This window comes from Thamnophis elegans, chromosome 3 (assembly GCF_009769535.1).
Source record: "Thamnophis elegans isolate rThaEle1 chromosome 3, rThaEle1.pri, whole genome shotgun sequence".
NCBI classification, from domain to species: Eukaryota; Metazoa; Chordata; class Lepidosauria; order Squamata; family Colubridae; genus Thamnophis; species Thamnophis elegans.
This window is the reverse complement of record NC_045543.1, coordinates 135,752,462-135,767,308: the sequence shown is the minus strand read 5'-3', so window position 1 is coordinate 135,767,308 and position 14,847 is coordinate 135,752,462. Positions and strand designations below refer to the sequence as shown.

Sequence of the window (14,847 nt, the reverse complement as noted above, 5' to 3'; positions counted from 1 at the left end):
CAGACAGACAGACAGACAGACAGACAGACAGACAGATGATAGGTAGGTAGGTAGGTAGGTAGGTAGGTAGGTAGGTAGACAGACAGACAGACAGACAGACAGACAGACAGACAGACAAACACCATTTAATAACATGGGAGGGAGGGAGGAGGGAGAGAGAGAGAGAAACTTTCTACGAAGGTAGTCATGAAAAAAAGAAAGTACACCCTCTTTGACTTCTTTGTTTTACATATCATATAAATAGTAAATCTATGTAATGGAGATAGTAAAAAACCATCCAGTCCTTTGCCATTCTTAAAAGTAGGTAAATACAAGCTCAGATGAACAACAAAACATGACATATCACACCATGTTATTATTTATCTTGCAAAGTGAAAGCCAAAAGGATGTACTCCTTTTTTCACAAGACTGTAAGTGCAAAAAAAAAAAAATTCAATAGCAAAAGTTTATTTCATTTTCGCCACATTTAAAAGGGTAAGTATAGATGGGAAAGGTTCATTAGGGACGATATTCTCCCCACATATTTAACAGGGTTGAATAAAAAACTCAAAAAGTTGATTTGCAAAAGACACCGATGTTAAAGGTAACCTTAGTTTTAGGTTTGCAGGTTTGCATAAATTTATGCAAGCACCCAGCAGTGGGTTAATTCAGTTTCTACATTATGGGTTCCTGGATAAATACAGCTCATGTTGTTCAGCTTACTGTATTTTTCGGAGTACAAGACACACCAAGGTTTTGAAGAGGCAATTTTTTTTAAAAAAAATGTTTTTGCACTCTGCAGACCTCCCAAAAACAGCCAGTTTTTTGTTTTAAAAAGGCATGGAAGGGGGGGGGGGGCAAAAACAAGCAAAAAACGGCCCATTTTTGTCAAAAGAAATGTGCGTGTATAGCCTTTAGGGGGCTTATAGAGTGGTCCTGGGGGGTGGGGGCAAAAATTGCCTATTTTCCCTCATTTCTGCCTTCCCCAGCCCCTGGAGCTCTTTGAAAGCCTCCTACAGGCTCTGCCCGGCCATTTTGGTGAAGGGGATGGGATTTCAGGAGGTAAAAAATGCTGTATTCAGTGTATAAGATGCACCCAGATTTTCAGCCTCTTTTTTGAGGGAAAAGGGTGCGTTTTATACTCCAGAAAATGCAGTATGTATTTATTCACTAGGACTCCTAGATCTCTCCCACAGTTTCTGCTGTTCCACCTATTCTATACCTGTGCAGTTGGCTTTTCTTGCTTAAGTGTAAAATCTTACTCATCTCACTATTGAATTGCATTTTCTTGGGAAGGGCCCAGTACTTCACTACTGATTTTTTTTTTTTTTTTTTGCAAATCAACTTTTCCCAAATGTGGTTCTCTCCAGAATTTAACTTTTAAAATCCTAAACAACAGCCCTGCTAGTTAAGAAATTCTGGAGATGTCATCTTACTATGGGATCGTAAGATCTGGCACATTTCAAAGGGGCCATCATTCCATTATCACACCTCATCTTTTCCTTGTGGAGGTGGGCCAACCTCTTTTCCATTTGCAGCATCACACATCTCTGAAAGCTATACTCACAAAAAAACAAAAGAAAACAAAAGTTTCTTTCCCCGCCATCAAGGGGTGGGATTCAGCCGCTTCGGACCAGTTCAAGCGAACGATATGTTAATTTTAATCTGGTTTGTTGAACCGGTAGTTGCAAAGACTGGCTGACCCCTCCCTCCCCTCCCAGGAGTCTCCACGCGGCCTGTTTTGGATAGCAATAGCAATAGGAGTTAGACTTATATCCCGCTTCATAGGGCATTCAGCCCTCTCTAAGCGGTTTACAGAGTCAGCATATTGCCCCCAACAACAATCCGGGTCCTCATTTTACCCACCTCGGAAGGATGGAAGGCTGAGTCAACCCTGAGCCGGTGAGATTTGAACAGCCGAACTGCAGAACTGCAGTAGCCTGCAGTGCTGCATTTAACCACTGTGCCACCTCAGCTCTTACCTGGATGCCAGGTAAGTGCAGGGCCCGCACGGAGGTTCTGGGAGAGCAGAAAACAGGGCCCCAGGAGGTTTCAGAAGTCTGGAAACAGGCCCGTTTTCAGATTCCGGAGCTCGGGGGGGAGGCCGTTTTCACCCTCCTGGCACAAGGAAATCCTCCGTAGTCTGGGGAGGGCGAAAACGCCACCCCCACTGCCATGGTGCATGAGGCTGAGTAGGCCACTCCCACCCAGCAACCAGACAGAGAACTGGTTGCTAACATTTTTGAATCCCACCGCTGCCCTCCACTCTATTTTCACCATCTCACCCTGTTACCTCAATATTGGTTTCAGTGACATCAGAATTTTTGGGGTCTCCTTTGCTAACAAACAATTATCAAAAAGGACATCCTGTAAAATTAAGACCTGCTTGATAACGCTGCCCACTGAAGAAGAAACGCTATAGTTAAAAATGAGCAGATTGGGTCGCGCTGACATTCAGCTGCCTACTCTCGATTATAGAATTCATGTTTATGCAGTTCTATTCAAAGCTGTATTTAAAGGCAATCATCTTCTTTCTGTGGCTTTAAACATAGGCTTTCCCAAGTGGGCTGGAGTGCTTTCAGATCTCAAGAGGATAAACAGACTAGTTCTAAAGATGTTTTGCCTTCCTCGCCTGCTGGTTATATCCTCAGAAACGAATGGAGCAGAAAAGGAAATAAAAGAGTTTTCAAATGCCCAGCATGTGTGAATTCAGGGATATCTTTTTATCCTGGTAACGGATGGTGGAGGGATAGAATTGTAAATTACCAGGAATCGGCTGAAAATCAAATAACTTCATAGCGAACGCTGGCTGGAAAAAATAATGTCCATGTCTCCAAAGTGTCTGAAATAGGAGTAACTGTTGATTTGGAAGACCTTGGTCTTCCTCAACACTTAAAAGGTGGACTTTAAAACTTTTCCAGAAGCTGACACAAATTGTAATTCTGTAAGCGTAGAAGTCGGGAGGTGTGGAATTCGTTGCCAAGCATTAGGCAAAAATAAAATCTCACTGGAGTCAGACTCAGGATTTACTCCTGCATGGAAACTCTATAGTGTTTTTTTTTCCTTAAATGTTTCATTATTTTTTCATTGGAATATAGATAGTCCTCGTTTAATGATGACCATTGGGACTAGTAACTAGGTCATTAAGTGAAGCAACAGCTAAGTGAAATGTTTATGGTGATTCTCAGTCATCCAGGTCATGGTTGTCCCAAAGGTGCTTTTTCAAGATTCAACTGGCCTTTTTTTTTTTTTCTTTGAAGATGTTTCGCTTCTCATCCAAGAAGCTTCTTCAGCTCTCTGATTTTCTGTTCAGAAAATCCAGTTGCCTCTTTAAAAAGCACCTTTGGGACAATGCTCACAAGAGTTCTTTTGCTTTACAGGCCTGTGAAAATCATAAAGGTGAACATTGGTCATATTATTACTTTTTCGTCACCGTCATAACTGTGGATGGTTGCTAAACCAGGAAGTCATTAACTGAGGTCTAGCCGTACTTCTTACTGATTCAGATAGTAATCCAAGGTCCAGTTCTGTGTAACTGTTCAAGTTCAGGTAGGCTTAATTAATTCAATTTCATTTGATAATTTACCTCCAAACTAGCAAATAAGCCTATTTTCTGTTTAAATATTCCAAGGCAGGTTAGTGTGACAAAAGCAAATTGTAGTTTCTGGCTTATTGTCCCTGACACATAGACTAAATGCATGGTTAAAAAGACTGCTATTTTTTTTTAATTTTAAAGATTTTTTATTGTTTTTTCCCTCTATAACGTCTTACAATCATCACTAATATTATGTCATCATACCTATATATCAATCTTATATCGCTTCTATATTTATATACATTCATCTACAGTTCTATACATTTCTCTATTGTTTCTCAACTGAATTAACTTTATTCCTGTTATGCAACCATTTATACCAATTATCCCAAATTCCATAGTGTTCAGACTCTTCTTTATCCTGATGAAGTGGACAAGGCCATCGGAGCAGTGAGTGCTGCCACGTGTGTACTGGACCCGTGCCCCTCCTGGCTGGTCGCGAACAGCAAGGAGGTGACACGGAGCTGGATCCAGGCGATGGTGAATGCTTCTCTTTGGGAGGGCTTCTTCCCACCGGCATTGAAGATAGCGGTGGTGAGACCCCTCCTGAAGAAGCCATCGCTGGATCCAGCCAGTTTGAACAACTACCGTCCAGTCTCCAACTTCCCCTTCATTGGGAAGGTTGTTGAGAAAGTGGTAGCCTCTCAACTCCGGCGGTCCTTGGATGAAGCCAATTATCTAGACTCCTTTCAGTCTGGATTCAGACCTGGCTACAGCACAGAAACTGCTTTGGTCGTACTGACCGATGATCTCTGGAGAGCCAGGGATGGAGGTCATCCCTCCATCCTAGTGCTTCTCGACCTCTCAGCGGCCTTCGATACCATCGACCATGGTATCCTTCTGTGACGGTTACGAGAGGTGGGGGTGGGAGGCACCGTTTTTCGGTGGTTCTCCTCCTACCTCTCGGACAGGTCGCAGTCGGTGTTGGTTGGGGGGGAGAGGTCGACCCCTAGGCCCCTGAAATATGGGTTTCCTCAGGGTTCGGTCCTATCCCCCCTCCTGTTTAATATCTACATGAAGCCACTGAGTGAGATCATTTGACGGCACGGGATAAAATACCATCAATACGCGGACGATACACAGTTGTATTTGTCCGCCCCTTGCCAACTCAGTGAAGCGGTTGACATGATGTGCAGCCTGGAGGCTGTCAGGGTCTGGATGGGGGTTAACAAGCTTGTGCTCAATCCAAACAAGACCGAGTGGCTGTTGTGTTTCCCTCCCAAGAATTTGGTTAATATTCCATCACTCAGGCTGGGGGGTGAAAATTTACGCCCCTCAGACAGGGCTCGCAACTTGGGAGTCCTCCTGGACCCACAGCTGACCTTAGAACATCATTTGTCGGCTGTGACCAGTGGGGCATTTGCCCAGGTTCGCCTGGTGCACCAGTTGCGTCCCTACCTGAACCGGGAGGCACTCGCAACAGTCACTCATGCCCTCGTGACCTCAAGACTGGACTACTGCAATGCGCTCTACATGGGGCAGCCCTTGAAAAGTATTTGGAGACTTCAACTCATCCAGAACGCAGCCGCGCGAGCGATTGTAGGTGCACCTCAGTACATCCACGTTACACCTATCCTCCGCGAGCTGCACTGGCTACCGATCAGTCTCCAGATACGCTTCAAAGTGCTAGTCGTAACTTATAAAGCCCTTTATGGTATTGGACCTGGGTACTTCAGAGACCGCCTCCTGCCAATTACCTCCCAAAGACCCATTAGATCACATAGGGTCGGCCTCCTCCGGGTTCCGTCTACCAGCCAATGCCACCTGGCTACTACCCGGGGAAGGGCCTTCTCTGTGGCAGCTCCGGCCCTCTGGAACAAACTCCCCGCAGAGATTCGGACCCTCACCTCTCTCCAGGCCTTCCGAAAAGCCGTCAAAACCTGGCTTTGCTGGCAGGCCTGGGGTTGATGAGTTCCCCTCCCCGCTCGACTTGTGTGGTTGTGTGATTCTTGGCTATTTTAACTATTTGTATTGTGTTCTATGTTCCCCTTTTCCCCCTTTTGAGTTGTTCGCCGCCCTGAGTCCCTCCCGGAGAAGGGCGGCATACAAATAAACTAAATCTAAATCTAAATCTAATCCTTTAATCTTAATGTTAACTTGTCCATTTCTGCACAATCTAAAATTTTCTGAATCATTAATTCATCTGAGAGAATATTACTTTGTTTCCAACATTGGGCAAACATTATTCTAGCTGTAGTCAACAGGTGGATTAGCATGTATTTAATTGTCTTTCTATATTTCCCCTTAGTAATTCCCAGCAGCAAGAGTTCCGGTTTGTATTCTATTTGTTCCTCTGTAATTTGTTGTATCCATTTCCAAATTTTCATCCAATATTTTTGAGTTTCTGGACAGGTCCACCACATATGATAGAAAGTCCCTTGTGGGTTGTTTTTTTTTTTTTTTTTTTTTTTTTTTTGTACTTCCAGCAGGTTGGATTCATGTTTGGGTACATTTTGGCCAATCTTTTTTTTTTTTAAACTAAGCATCTGTATTTGTAAATCTCGTTTCCTTTAATCTCAATAAAGAGTTTACTGAATTGCATTCTAAAAATCCAGGGTAAATTATATCACTTCCTTCCTGCTTATGGTAGCCACAAATCAATTTTTTTATCAAAACCTCTGTAATCATAAATGCTCAGGGTTCTGTTAGCCCTGTCCTGTTGGGTGCTAAAACTTGAAGATGTGTTAATCCAAGTGATAATGTTCATTTGGGAGAATTAATTAAATTTGATGGCGGCTTCCAAGAAATGGTCTGAGATTAAGTTAATTAAAATGGAATGAAAAGATAGTTGCAGCAGGGTCTTGGGTGACCAGATGCAAAGAAAATGAAGAGGCCCCTGCAGTTTTTGAAGCCCTGGGCACATCCATCAGGAAACCAGCAGCTCATTCTGTCCTCATTCCCACCTGCCAATCCCAGATGGGAAGACATGAAGGAGACCCAAACGGCATATGAATGTGTGCAGGATGTCAATTAACTGAAATCGCTTGGGTACAATCTGGATGGGAAACGAGTTTGCCTTACCCTTATGTACAATTGTACATCCCAATAAATATTTCTTAATTTGCATTACCGTATGCAAAAGTTATGGCCATGGAGATTGGAGGCATATGGCCTATGTCTTTTAAGAACTCAGGAAAGCCACGTGGAAGGCACTGTCATGCTGAGCCAAGCTGCCTAGCTTTTAAAAAAGGTGTAATTTGTATAATATTGAATATCCATCCAGCCCTCAAGGCTTATTCAGGCTTAGCTCTGCTGTGGAAGAACTTGGGGAATATTTGGACCAGGCCCTTTCACTGTTCAGGCTGGGGATTTGCAGGGATTCAGGAGAACTTGTAGCTAAGATTCTGTGCAGTTTGGAGAACCCCTAAATCCCACTCCTGGCTGGCCCTGCCCACCCCTCCCAGGAGTCCCCATGTGGCCCGCTTTGGATGCAGGTAAGTGTGAAACACGCACAGAGGCTCAGGGTGGGCAAAAAATGGGCTTAGCGGAAGTTTGGGAAGGCCAGAAACAGGCCCGTTTCCAGACTCCAGAAGACCTTCGGAGCCTGGGAAGGCCATTTTCGTCCTCCCAGAGGCTCGAGAAAAGCCTCTGGAGCCCTGAGAGGGCAAAAATGCCCCTCCACCACCAAGGTGCAGGAGGCCGACTAGGCCATGCCCACCATGGCCACACCCACCCAGCAACCAGGCAGAAAATCCCTTGCTAAAAAAGTTTGAAGCTCGCCCCTGGTTCAGAATATTCTTATCATCCAAGGGAGAGCTGTTTAACCTGAATGATGCTTCCTTTGGAGCATTTTTTTCCAATCCGTGGCTCCCAGTTCCATGTTCTCTTCATAGGCTGGTCTGAAAACCTGGGGCACACTCCCCAAATGCATCGGCAGCTATAGCCATAGTAATAATGCCTTTACAATTCTAGAACACGTAAAAAAATCTATCCTGAATCCTGGTGCGAGGCAATACTTGGAGAGGAAGGAGAAAGGTGGGCATTTACTACCACGGAATGACTTCCAGCATCATTTTTTATTTCACTTGGCTGCTAAACTGATTTCAATTTATACTCCGGGCGCACAGGATCTTAACCAATCATAATACTTGAAAAAGCCCACCCAAATATGAATGTTCAGTTTCCCTCCAAAACAGTTGGAGTTAACAGTTAGGGTCATCTAAAGGTTGGTTTCACTTTAGCAGGGCTTAACACAAATATAAATATAGACTTCAGCTTGTCCAGAATGCAGCCGCGCGAGCGATCGTGGGTGCGCCTCGATTCACCCACGTAACACCTATCCTCTGCGAGCTGCACTGGCTGCCTGTTGATCTCCGGGTGCGCTTCAAGGTGCTAGTTGTCACCTACAAAGCCCTTCATGGTATTGGATCTGGGTACTTGAGAGACCGCCTACTGCCAATTACCTCCACTAGACCAATAAGATCCCACAGACTAGGCCTCCTCCGAATTCCATCAGCTGCCCAGTGTCGACTGGCGACTACCCGGAGGAGGGCCTTCTCTGTGGCTGCTCCGACCCTGTGGAACGAACTCCCCATGGAGATTCGTACCCTCACCACCCTCCAGGTCTTCCGCATAGCCCTTAAAAGCTGGCTGTTCCGACAGGCCTGGGGCTAAAGGCTTGCAACCCCACTCGAATGGTATGACTGTTGTGCTTTTTAACGGTGTATGGTTTTCATGTCTGTAACTTGTTTGTTTTCCCCTCCCTTGAATTATGAGCCGCCCTGAGTCCCCTCAGGGAAAAGGGCGGCATACAAATAAAGTAAAATCTAAATCTAAATATAAATATAAATAATATAAATATCTATATAAATAAAAATGTAATGGTTATTTGTTCAAAATCGCTAATCTCTGAAAGTTCTTCACCGCTTTGAAATTTTGACACAACAGTGCATTCAAATACGTGAATGTTTTTATATACATATATTATATAGATGTCACACCTGTGACAGGTAAAAACATGATTTTTTTGTAAAAACATGCTTTTTTGAAAACCAGCACCATCTGGTGGACGTAAAAGCAACACACACCATACTAAATATTTCATGATTCCATTTCAATGTTTCCAGCGCCATCTGGTGGACCTAAAAGCAACACATGCTATACTAAATATTTCATGATTCCATTTCAATGTTTCCAATTGCATTGTTATATTGAATTTTCATGGGTTTTGATTTATTTTCATTTTGATTTAGTTATTTCATGTGACATTGCATTGGAATTTAGCTGTGTCGTTTACTATAGCGTTCATTTAGTGAGTATAATATATTCAGAACAGTTCGGCCTCTCTCCAGCTTCAGCCCAACGGTCCCTTTATATGTGTGGCTGGGCTGCGGCCACACCCTTTCCCCTTTCCGCCCCTTCTCTGATGAGCTTCGGCCATTTCCGCCAAGGGGAGCTGAAGCCCTTCGGCCTCCCCCTCCCCTCTCCCCCCTGCCCTCTCTCCCCTCCCCTCCCACCAGGCCTTTGCTGTCTGAGGTGGGGTGTCACCTGTGCCATCCCTCAGCCACCTCCCCCTGCCCTTAAGCCGGCCTACCCCTGGCTAGCCCAGCGGAGCTCCAGAGGAGGTGGAGGTGGAGTGTCTCCTCAGCCTGGCCGGCCGCACATGCTCTCCACCCCCCTCCCAGCAAGCCATCTACGGCCTCGCCAAGGCGGCTCCAATGGGGTGGCGGCGGCGGTGTCAGCCTGAGGTGCAGCGGGACTGGGGTGGCCCCTGGGTGCCCCATGAGGCGGCACACTGAGGACTTCTCCTCCTCCGAGATCCTGGACGCCTCACTCTCCCAGGCCACCGATTTGGGGGAGCCTGAGCGCAGGTCCTGCGAGGAGATGCTTAACAACTTCCACGAGGCCGACAGTCCCGGTGCCATCTCCTCCAACCAGCCTCGCCCGGCACAGCAGCCCCGAGTCCTGACCAACGGCAGCATCCCCCCGCCACCCCACTACGCCCAGACTGGGCCACAGCAACACATGGCCGGGTACAGCTAGTAAATAATATAAATAATAATATAAATATAAATAATAATATAAGTAATAATATAAATAATAATATAAGTAATAATATAAATATAAATAATAATATAAATATAAAAAATATAAATAATATAAATATAAATAATATAAATATAAATAATATAAATATAAATACACAAACACACACACACACACACACACATACAGCACAGGTTCGAATCCCAGTAAGGCTATGGCTAGCTGATGAGAGCTAAATAGCTTGAAATAGATCTCTACTAGTCTCCCTTTATTTATCAGCACAAATTAAAACGCACACACACACACACACACACACACACATATATATATATATATATACACACATACATACATACATACACACACACACACACACACATACATACATACATGTATTGCGGGCAGAGGGTTGCAGGAGGCTGTCAGAGCCAAAAACGCAGCTCGGGAGCCCATTTTCCATGGCAGAGTATTCGGGGCGCCACAGGTGCCCCCGACACGAGTGACATTGAGCAGGCCACACCCACCCTGGCTACACCGCCCCCCCCAAGTCAAACACAACCCTGATGCAGCCCTCAATGAAATCACGTCTGACACTCCTGTTCTAGAACATATCAAGAAAAGGAAGTCTATCGCCACCCAACCCCCATTACCTGTCTGGGCTGTTCAATCACTCGTTGTGGGTCAGACTTCACTTTGTTGTTAGGATGGTTTGTAACTTTGGTAACAGGCTGTTTAAAAATAGAAGCTGTCTGTCTGATTGGCAACGTTGTGTTTAAATCTGGTTTACCCTGTATTGAAGAGGAAAGAGAGAAAAAATAATTATATATTACCTTAGGTTGATCTACCAGCCAGGTCAGTATGAAAAGTCAATACTTGATCAAAAAGATAAGATCCTAATATTTTTGGAGCTGAACATGAAATGTCCCATTAATTAGTTCAACACAAATGTGAATGTTATGGACGGAATTATATTTGTATAATAAGGTGAAGATTTCCATTTATTTGTTCCCGACTTTAAGTTCCGTTTCAAAGCTGAAGAGCCAGTGCTGTCCGTAGACATCTCTGTGGTCATGTGGCTGGCATGACTAAATGCCAAAGGCGCACAGAAAGCTGTTACCTTCCCTCCAAAGGTGGTTCCTATTTTTCTACTTGCATTTTCACATGCTTGCGAACTGCTAGGTTGGCAGAAGCTGGGACAAGTAATGGGAGCTTACTTTGTTATGCGGCACTATGGGGTTTGAACCGCCGAACTGCCGACCTTTCTGATCAACAAGCTCAGCGTCTTAGTCACTGAGCCACCACGTCCCTTCCATTATGTATTTGTATAACACATACTCCTCAAAGCCTGGGATCTCGGTTTATGATGCCAAGAAAGTTTTTTTAAAAAATTCCTGATCTTCAAGCCAAATTATTTCAAAATGGAAAAAGGGGGTGTGTGTCATTTTACTATTTGTCAGGCTTCTAGAAATCTCCTCAGCGTGGAAACTTCCATTCTGATACAGAAAAGCTGTTGATCCAAAGCTGAACGAAAAGGAAGGGTAGCTTCCTTGAATGTTTTCGATAGAGAGAAAATAATCCACCCTTCCTGTTTTGAGAGGTTATTTTCAAGGATTGTCTTAAAAGGGGAGAAATGGGTTTATAAAAGCAGTGTAAAATGAGGTCAGTCAAAGATGGAGAAGATAAAAGGATGATGTGGTTTGTTACGCAGCTGAATTTATTCACCTCTGATCAAGTGATATCTGTAAGTTAAAACAGAAAAACTGGACCAGAGTAACATCCGGAGAGAAACAGTAGAACGCCATCAATAGGAGAGAATATTTGTAGCTCGGGGTTGAATTGTGGGGTCCTTAGTGCTCCCCGAGCTCTATTTTTAGTTGCAGATGTTTCATTGCATACACACACACACACACACACACACACACACACACACACACACACACACACTGGAACTCTGGAACACCTCGAGCAATTTCAACCAAACTTGGTATACAGATGACTTACTCTCTGGAAACAAATACTGTGGGGGTAAGACACCCCTAAAACCCCTCGGAGTGTGTGTTCTGTTAAGATACACCCTGTATCTGTTAAGATACAGATGTTACGTCTTAAAATGACTTCTACTGTACTGCCGTAAAATGGCTTCTACTCTGCAGTGCAGTGGATTTGCCATGGTAATGGCTTCAAGTACTCCACAAGGGAGCTCCCTCTGGTAAGGGGGAAAATCCAACATTAGAAATTACGTTTGGTCTGGACATTTTCACCCTATAAATAAATACCCAGGCAATGCTGGGTTATCGGCTAGTAGTTAACATACACAATGCAATTCTAACCAAGAGGAGAGAACCAAGGACCCCCCACAGCAGAGTGGTGAAAATAATAGCTCTATGCCACTACTACTCAACAACTGAAATTTCAATTTGACATATGCCATACACAGTCACAAAATAGCAATAGCACTAACAATAGCACTTAGACTTATATACTACTTTACAGCCCTCTCTAAGCAGTTTACAGAGTCAACTTATTGCCCCCAACAATCTGGGTCCGCATTTTACCCATCTTGGAAGGATGGAAGGCTGAGTCAACCTTGAGCTTGGTGAGATTCAAACTGTCAAACTGCTGGCAGCCGGCAATAGGCAGAAGTGATTAATTGTTCTGTCAGAAAATTCTGACTTAGTTCTAGGTTGGATCTCTCCTTGGTTAGTTTCCATCCATTGCTTCTTGTTCTGCATTCAGGTGGATGGATGGATGCTTTGAAGAATAGCTTGATTCCCTCTTCTTTGTGGCAGCCCCTTAGATATTGGAAGACTGTTACCATGTCACCACTAATCCTTTTTTCCCCTCACTATGAGCAACTTTTTTTCTTCTATTCAATCATGTCCAAATTTTCAGAAACTGCCTGGACAAATCCTTTCAGTTTTCTTAGTAAGATTTTCAGAAATGGTTTGCCATTGCCTCCTTCCTAGGGGTGAAAGAAAGGGACTAACCCTCTTGGTCTCCCAGTTTCTAGCTTGATGCTTAACAAACATGAGCCACGGTGGTGCAGTGGTTAGAGTACAGTACTTGTGCTGATTGCCAGCTGACTGCAATTTGGCAGTTCAAATTTCACCAGGCTCAAGATTGACTCCATCCTTCCGAGGTGGGTAAAATGAGGACCCAGATTTTGGGGGGCAATAGGCTGACTCTGTAAACCACTTAGAGAGGGCTGTAAAGCACTGTAAAGTGGTATATACCATACTTTTCGGAGTATAAGATGCTCCAGAGTATAAGATGCACCTTAGTTTTTGGGGAGGGAAATAAGAAAAATAATATTCTGCCTCTGCCTACCAACATCCATGGTATTCATCTGGTAGAATCCTGTCAGTGCGTGAGAGAGTTGAGGGCTGTTTGGAAACAAACAGTATTTTCTGTGGCAACAAGGAAGGAGACAGCAAGGAGCTTGATCGTGGCTTGTTCTGTACTAAAGCTGCATGCTCTGCTGATATCTGAAACTAAAACTGAAAGTGAAACTTCTCTCCTCTGCTGAACTACCATGTTGGAAAACCTGCTTTTGGTATTGTATATTTACTTCATGTGTTCTATTATATATAAAGAGAAGTTATTGAATCCTGCTGAATCAGTTATTTGTGTGCGCTTTCTGAATGTGATTGCTGCTGCAAACTCTGACACGTCCTTGCAGCAAATAGCAAACAGCCAGGTCAGCTTCAGCACATTATTGCAGCCTGATTCAGCCTGAGCAGTTGATTGGTGGGTGGATCGGTCTCCCGGAATACCCCCAATCAGCTGTTCCAGGTTGCAGGGATTGCCACAGACCATCACCTCCACCGTGTCTCCCGTTTTTGGCTACATTCAATGTATAAGACGCACCCACATTTTCACTCTCTTTTAGGTGGGTGGGTGTGAGTGCGTCTTATGCTCCAAAAAATATGGTAAGTCTAAATGCTTTTGCTATGTATCAGTTTTCAAATTATTTCCCATTTGGCATTCCAATCTTAAACTATTTCACCACTCTCAAATACGGCTTCAAAATCTGCACCGGCTCCTACAGTGTTTCCCCACAAATAAGACAGGGTCTTATTTTCTTTTGACCCCTGAAATAAGCGCTTGGCCTTATTTTCGGGGAGGTCTTATTATTTTTGAGGTGCAGGAGGTGGCGAGCGTGGTCACCTCATGGCTGCTGCTGTGTTGCAATATTTTCAGGGAGGGCTTATTTTGGGGGGAGGGCTTATTTTAACGCATGCGCTCAAAAGCCCAATTGGGCTTATTATCCAGGGAGGTGTTATTTTGAGGGAAACAGGGTATCATTGATCAAGGTAAATGCAAAGTTATCAAGGGGATTATTAAAAATGGTGAACAGATGTTTCCTTCCCTTTTTGATTTCAAAGGCATTGCAAGGAATGAATTTATAAAGCGTGCTTGCAAGCAAACCTTATTCTGATTGAGTGAATCATTCCGTAATTTCTGTTTGTTCTTCTGCAATTTACTTGGCATCATCTTCCCTGTCCTGAAGTCGAAACTGCTGAGGTCAACGGTGTTCCCCAAGTACCTGGCCAACTGGGGTTTGCTTCGGAACTTCTTCCCACTTGGACTGCAAGGTTTATAGAAGAAAAGAAGAAAATGATTTATTATCCAAGGCAAGGACTCCTTTTCAAGACCACTAAATAAATGGGGGAAGGTAATAGCCCCAAAGAGTTACAATCACAAGCAACATTCAAGTTTCTATTCAGGTCTTGACATAGATAGCTTGGGGCTAGACCAAGGATTAGCAACTGTGGCCCCTTTATGGTGTTAACAGATTAACAGAGTTGGAATGGAATTTATAGCTCAGTGATTGCAAACCTTTTTTGGTTGCTGTGCCAAAAGCGGGGGGAGCATGCCCTGGCATGCCACACCCATAATGCTATGTGTGCAAACACCCCCCCCCCCCCCAATGCATGCACATGCGCACAGACACCCCCAGTTTTTGCCATGTTTTTTTTTTTGCCTTCCCCAGGCTCCAGAGGCTGGGGAGGGTGAAAACAGCCTCCCCTGCCCCCCCCCCAGATGCCCTCCGGAGGCCTCAGGAGCTTCCCTGAAGCCTCGGGGGGGGGCAAAAAACCGACCTACGGGGAACCTGGAAGTTCGGGAATGGTGACTTCTGGTTTGTCCAAAGGGCCAGTTTTCAACCTCCGGACCCCTCAGGAGGCTTCCCTGAAGGCTCCGGAGGGCGAAAAACAGCCCTAAGTACAAACCGAAAGTCACTATTCCCAAACTTCCGGGTTCTCCGTAGGGCTGATTTTCGACCTCCG

The 14,847-nt window shown here is 44.5% G+C and overlaps 1 protein-coding gene across 1 annotated transcript in view; it reads right to left on the bottom strand.

Annotated features, from left to right (window-relative positions):
- Positions 1-14,847, bottom strand: part of MBD2 (methyl-CpG binding domain protein 2) — a 65,552-nt gene that overhangs the window by 24,750 nt on the left and 25,955 nt on the right. The window contains 2 exon segments of the mRNA XM_032213642.1: positions 10,210-10,347; positions 13,988-14,147. Of these exon segments, the coding sequence (XP_032069533.1) occupies positions 10,210-10,347; positions 13,988-14,147 (298 nt within the window).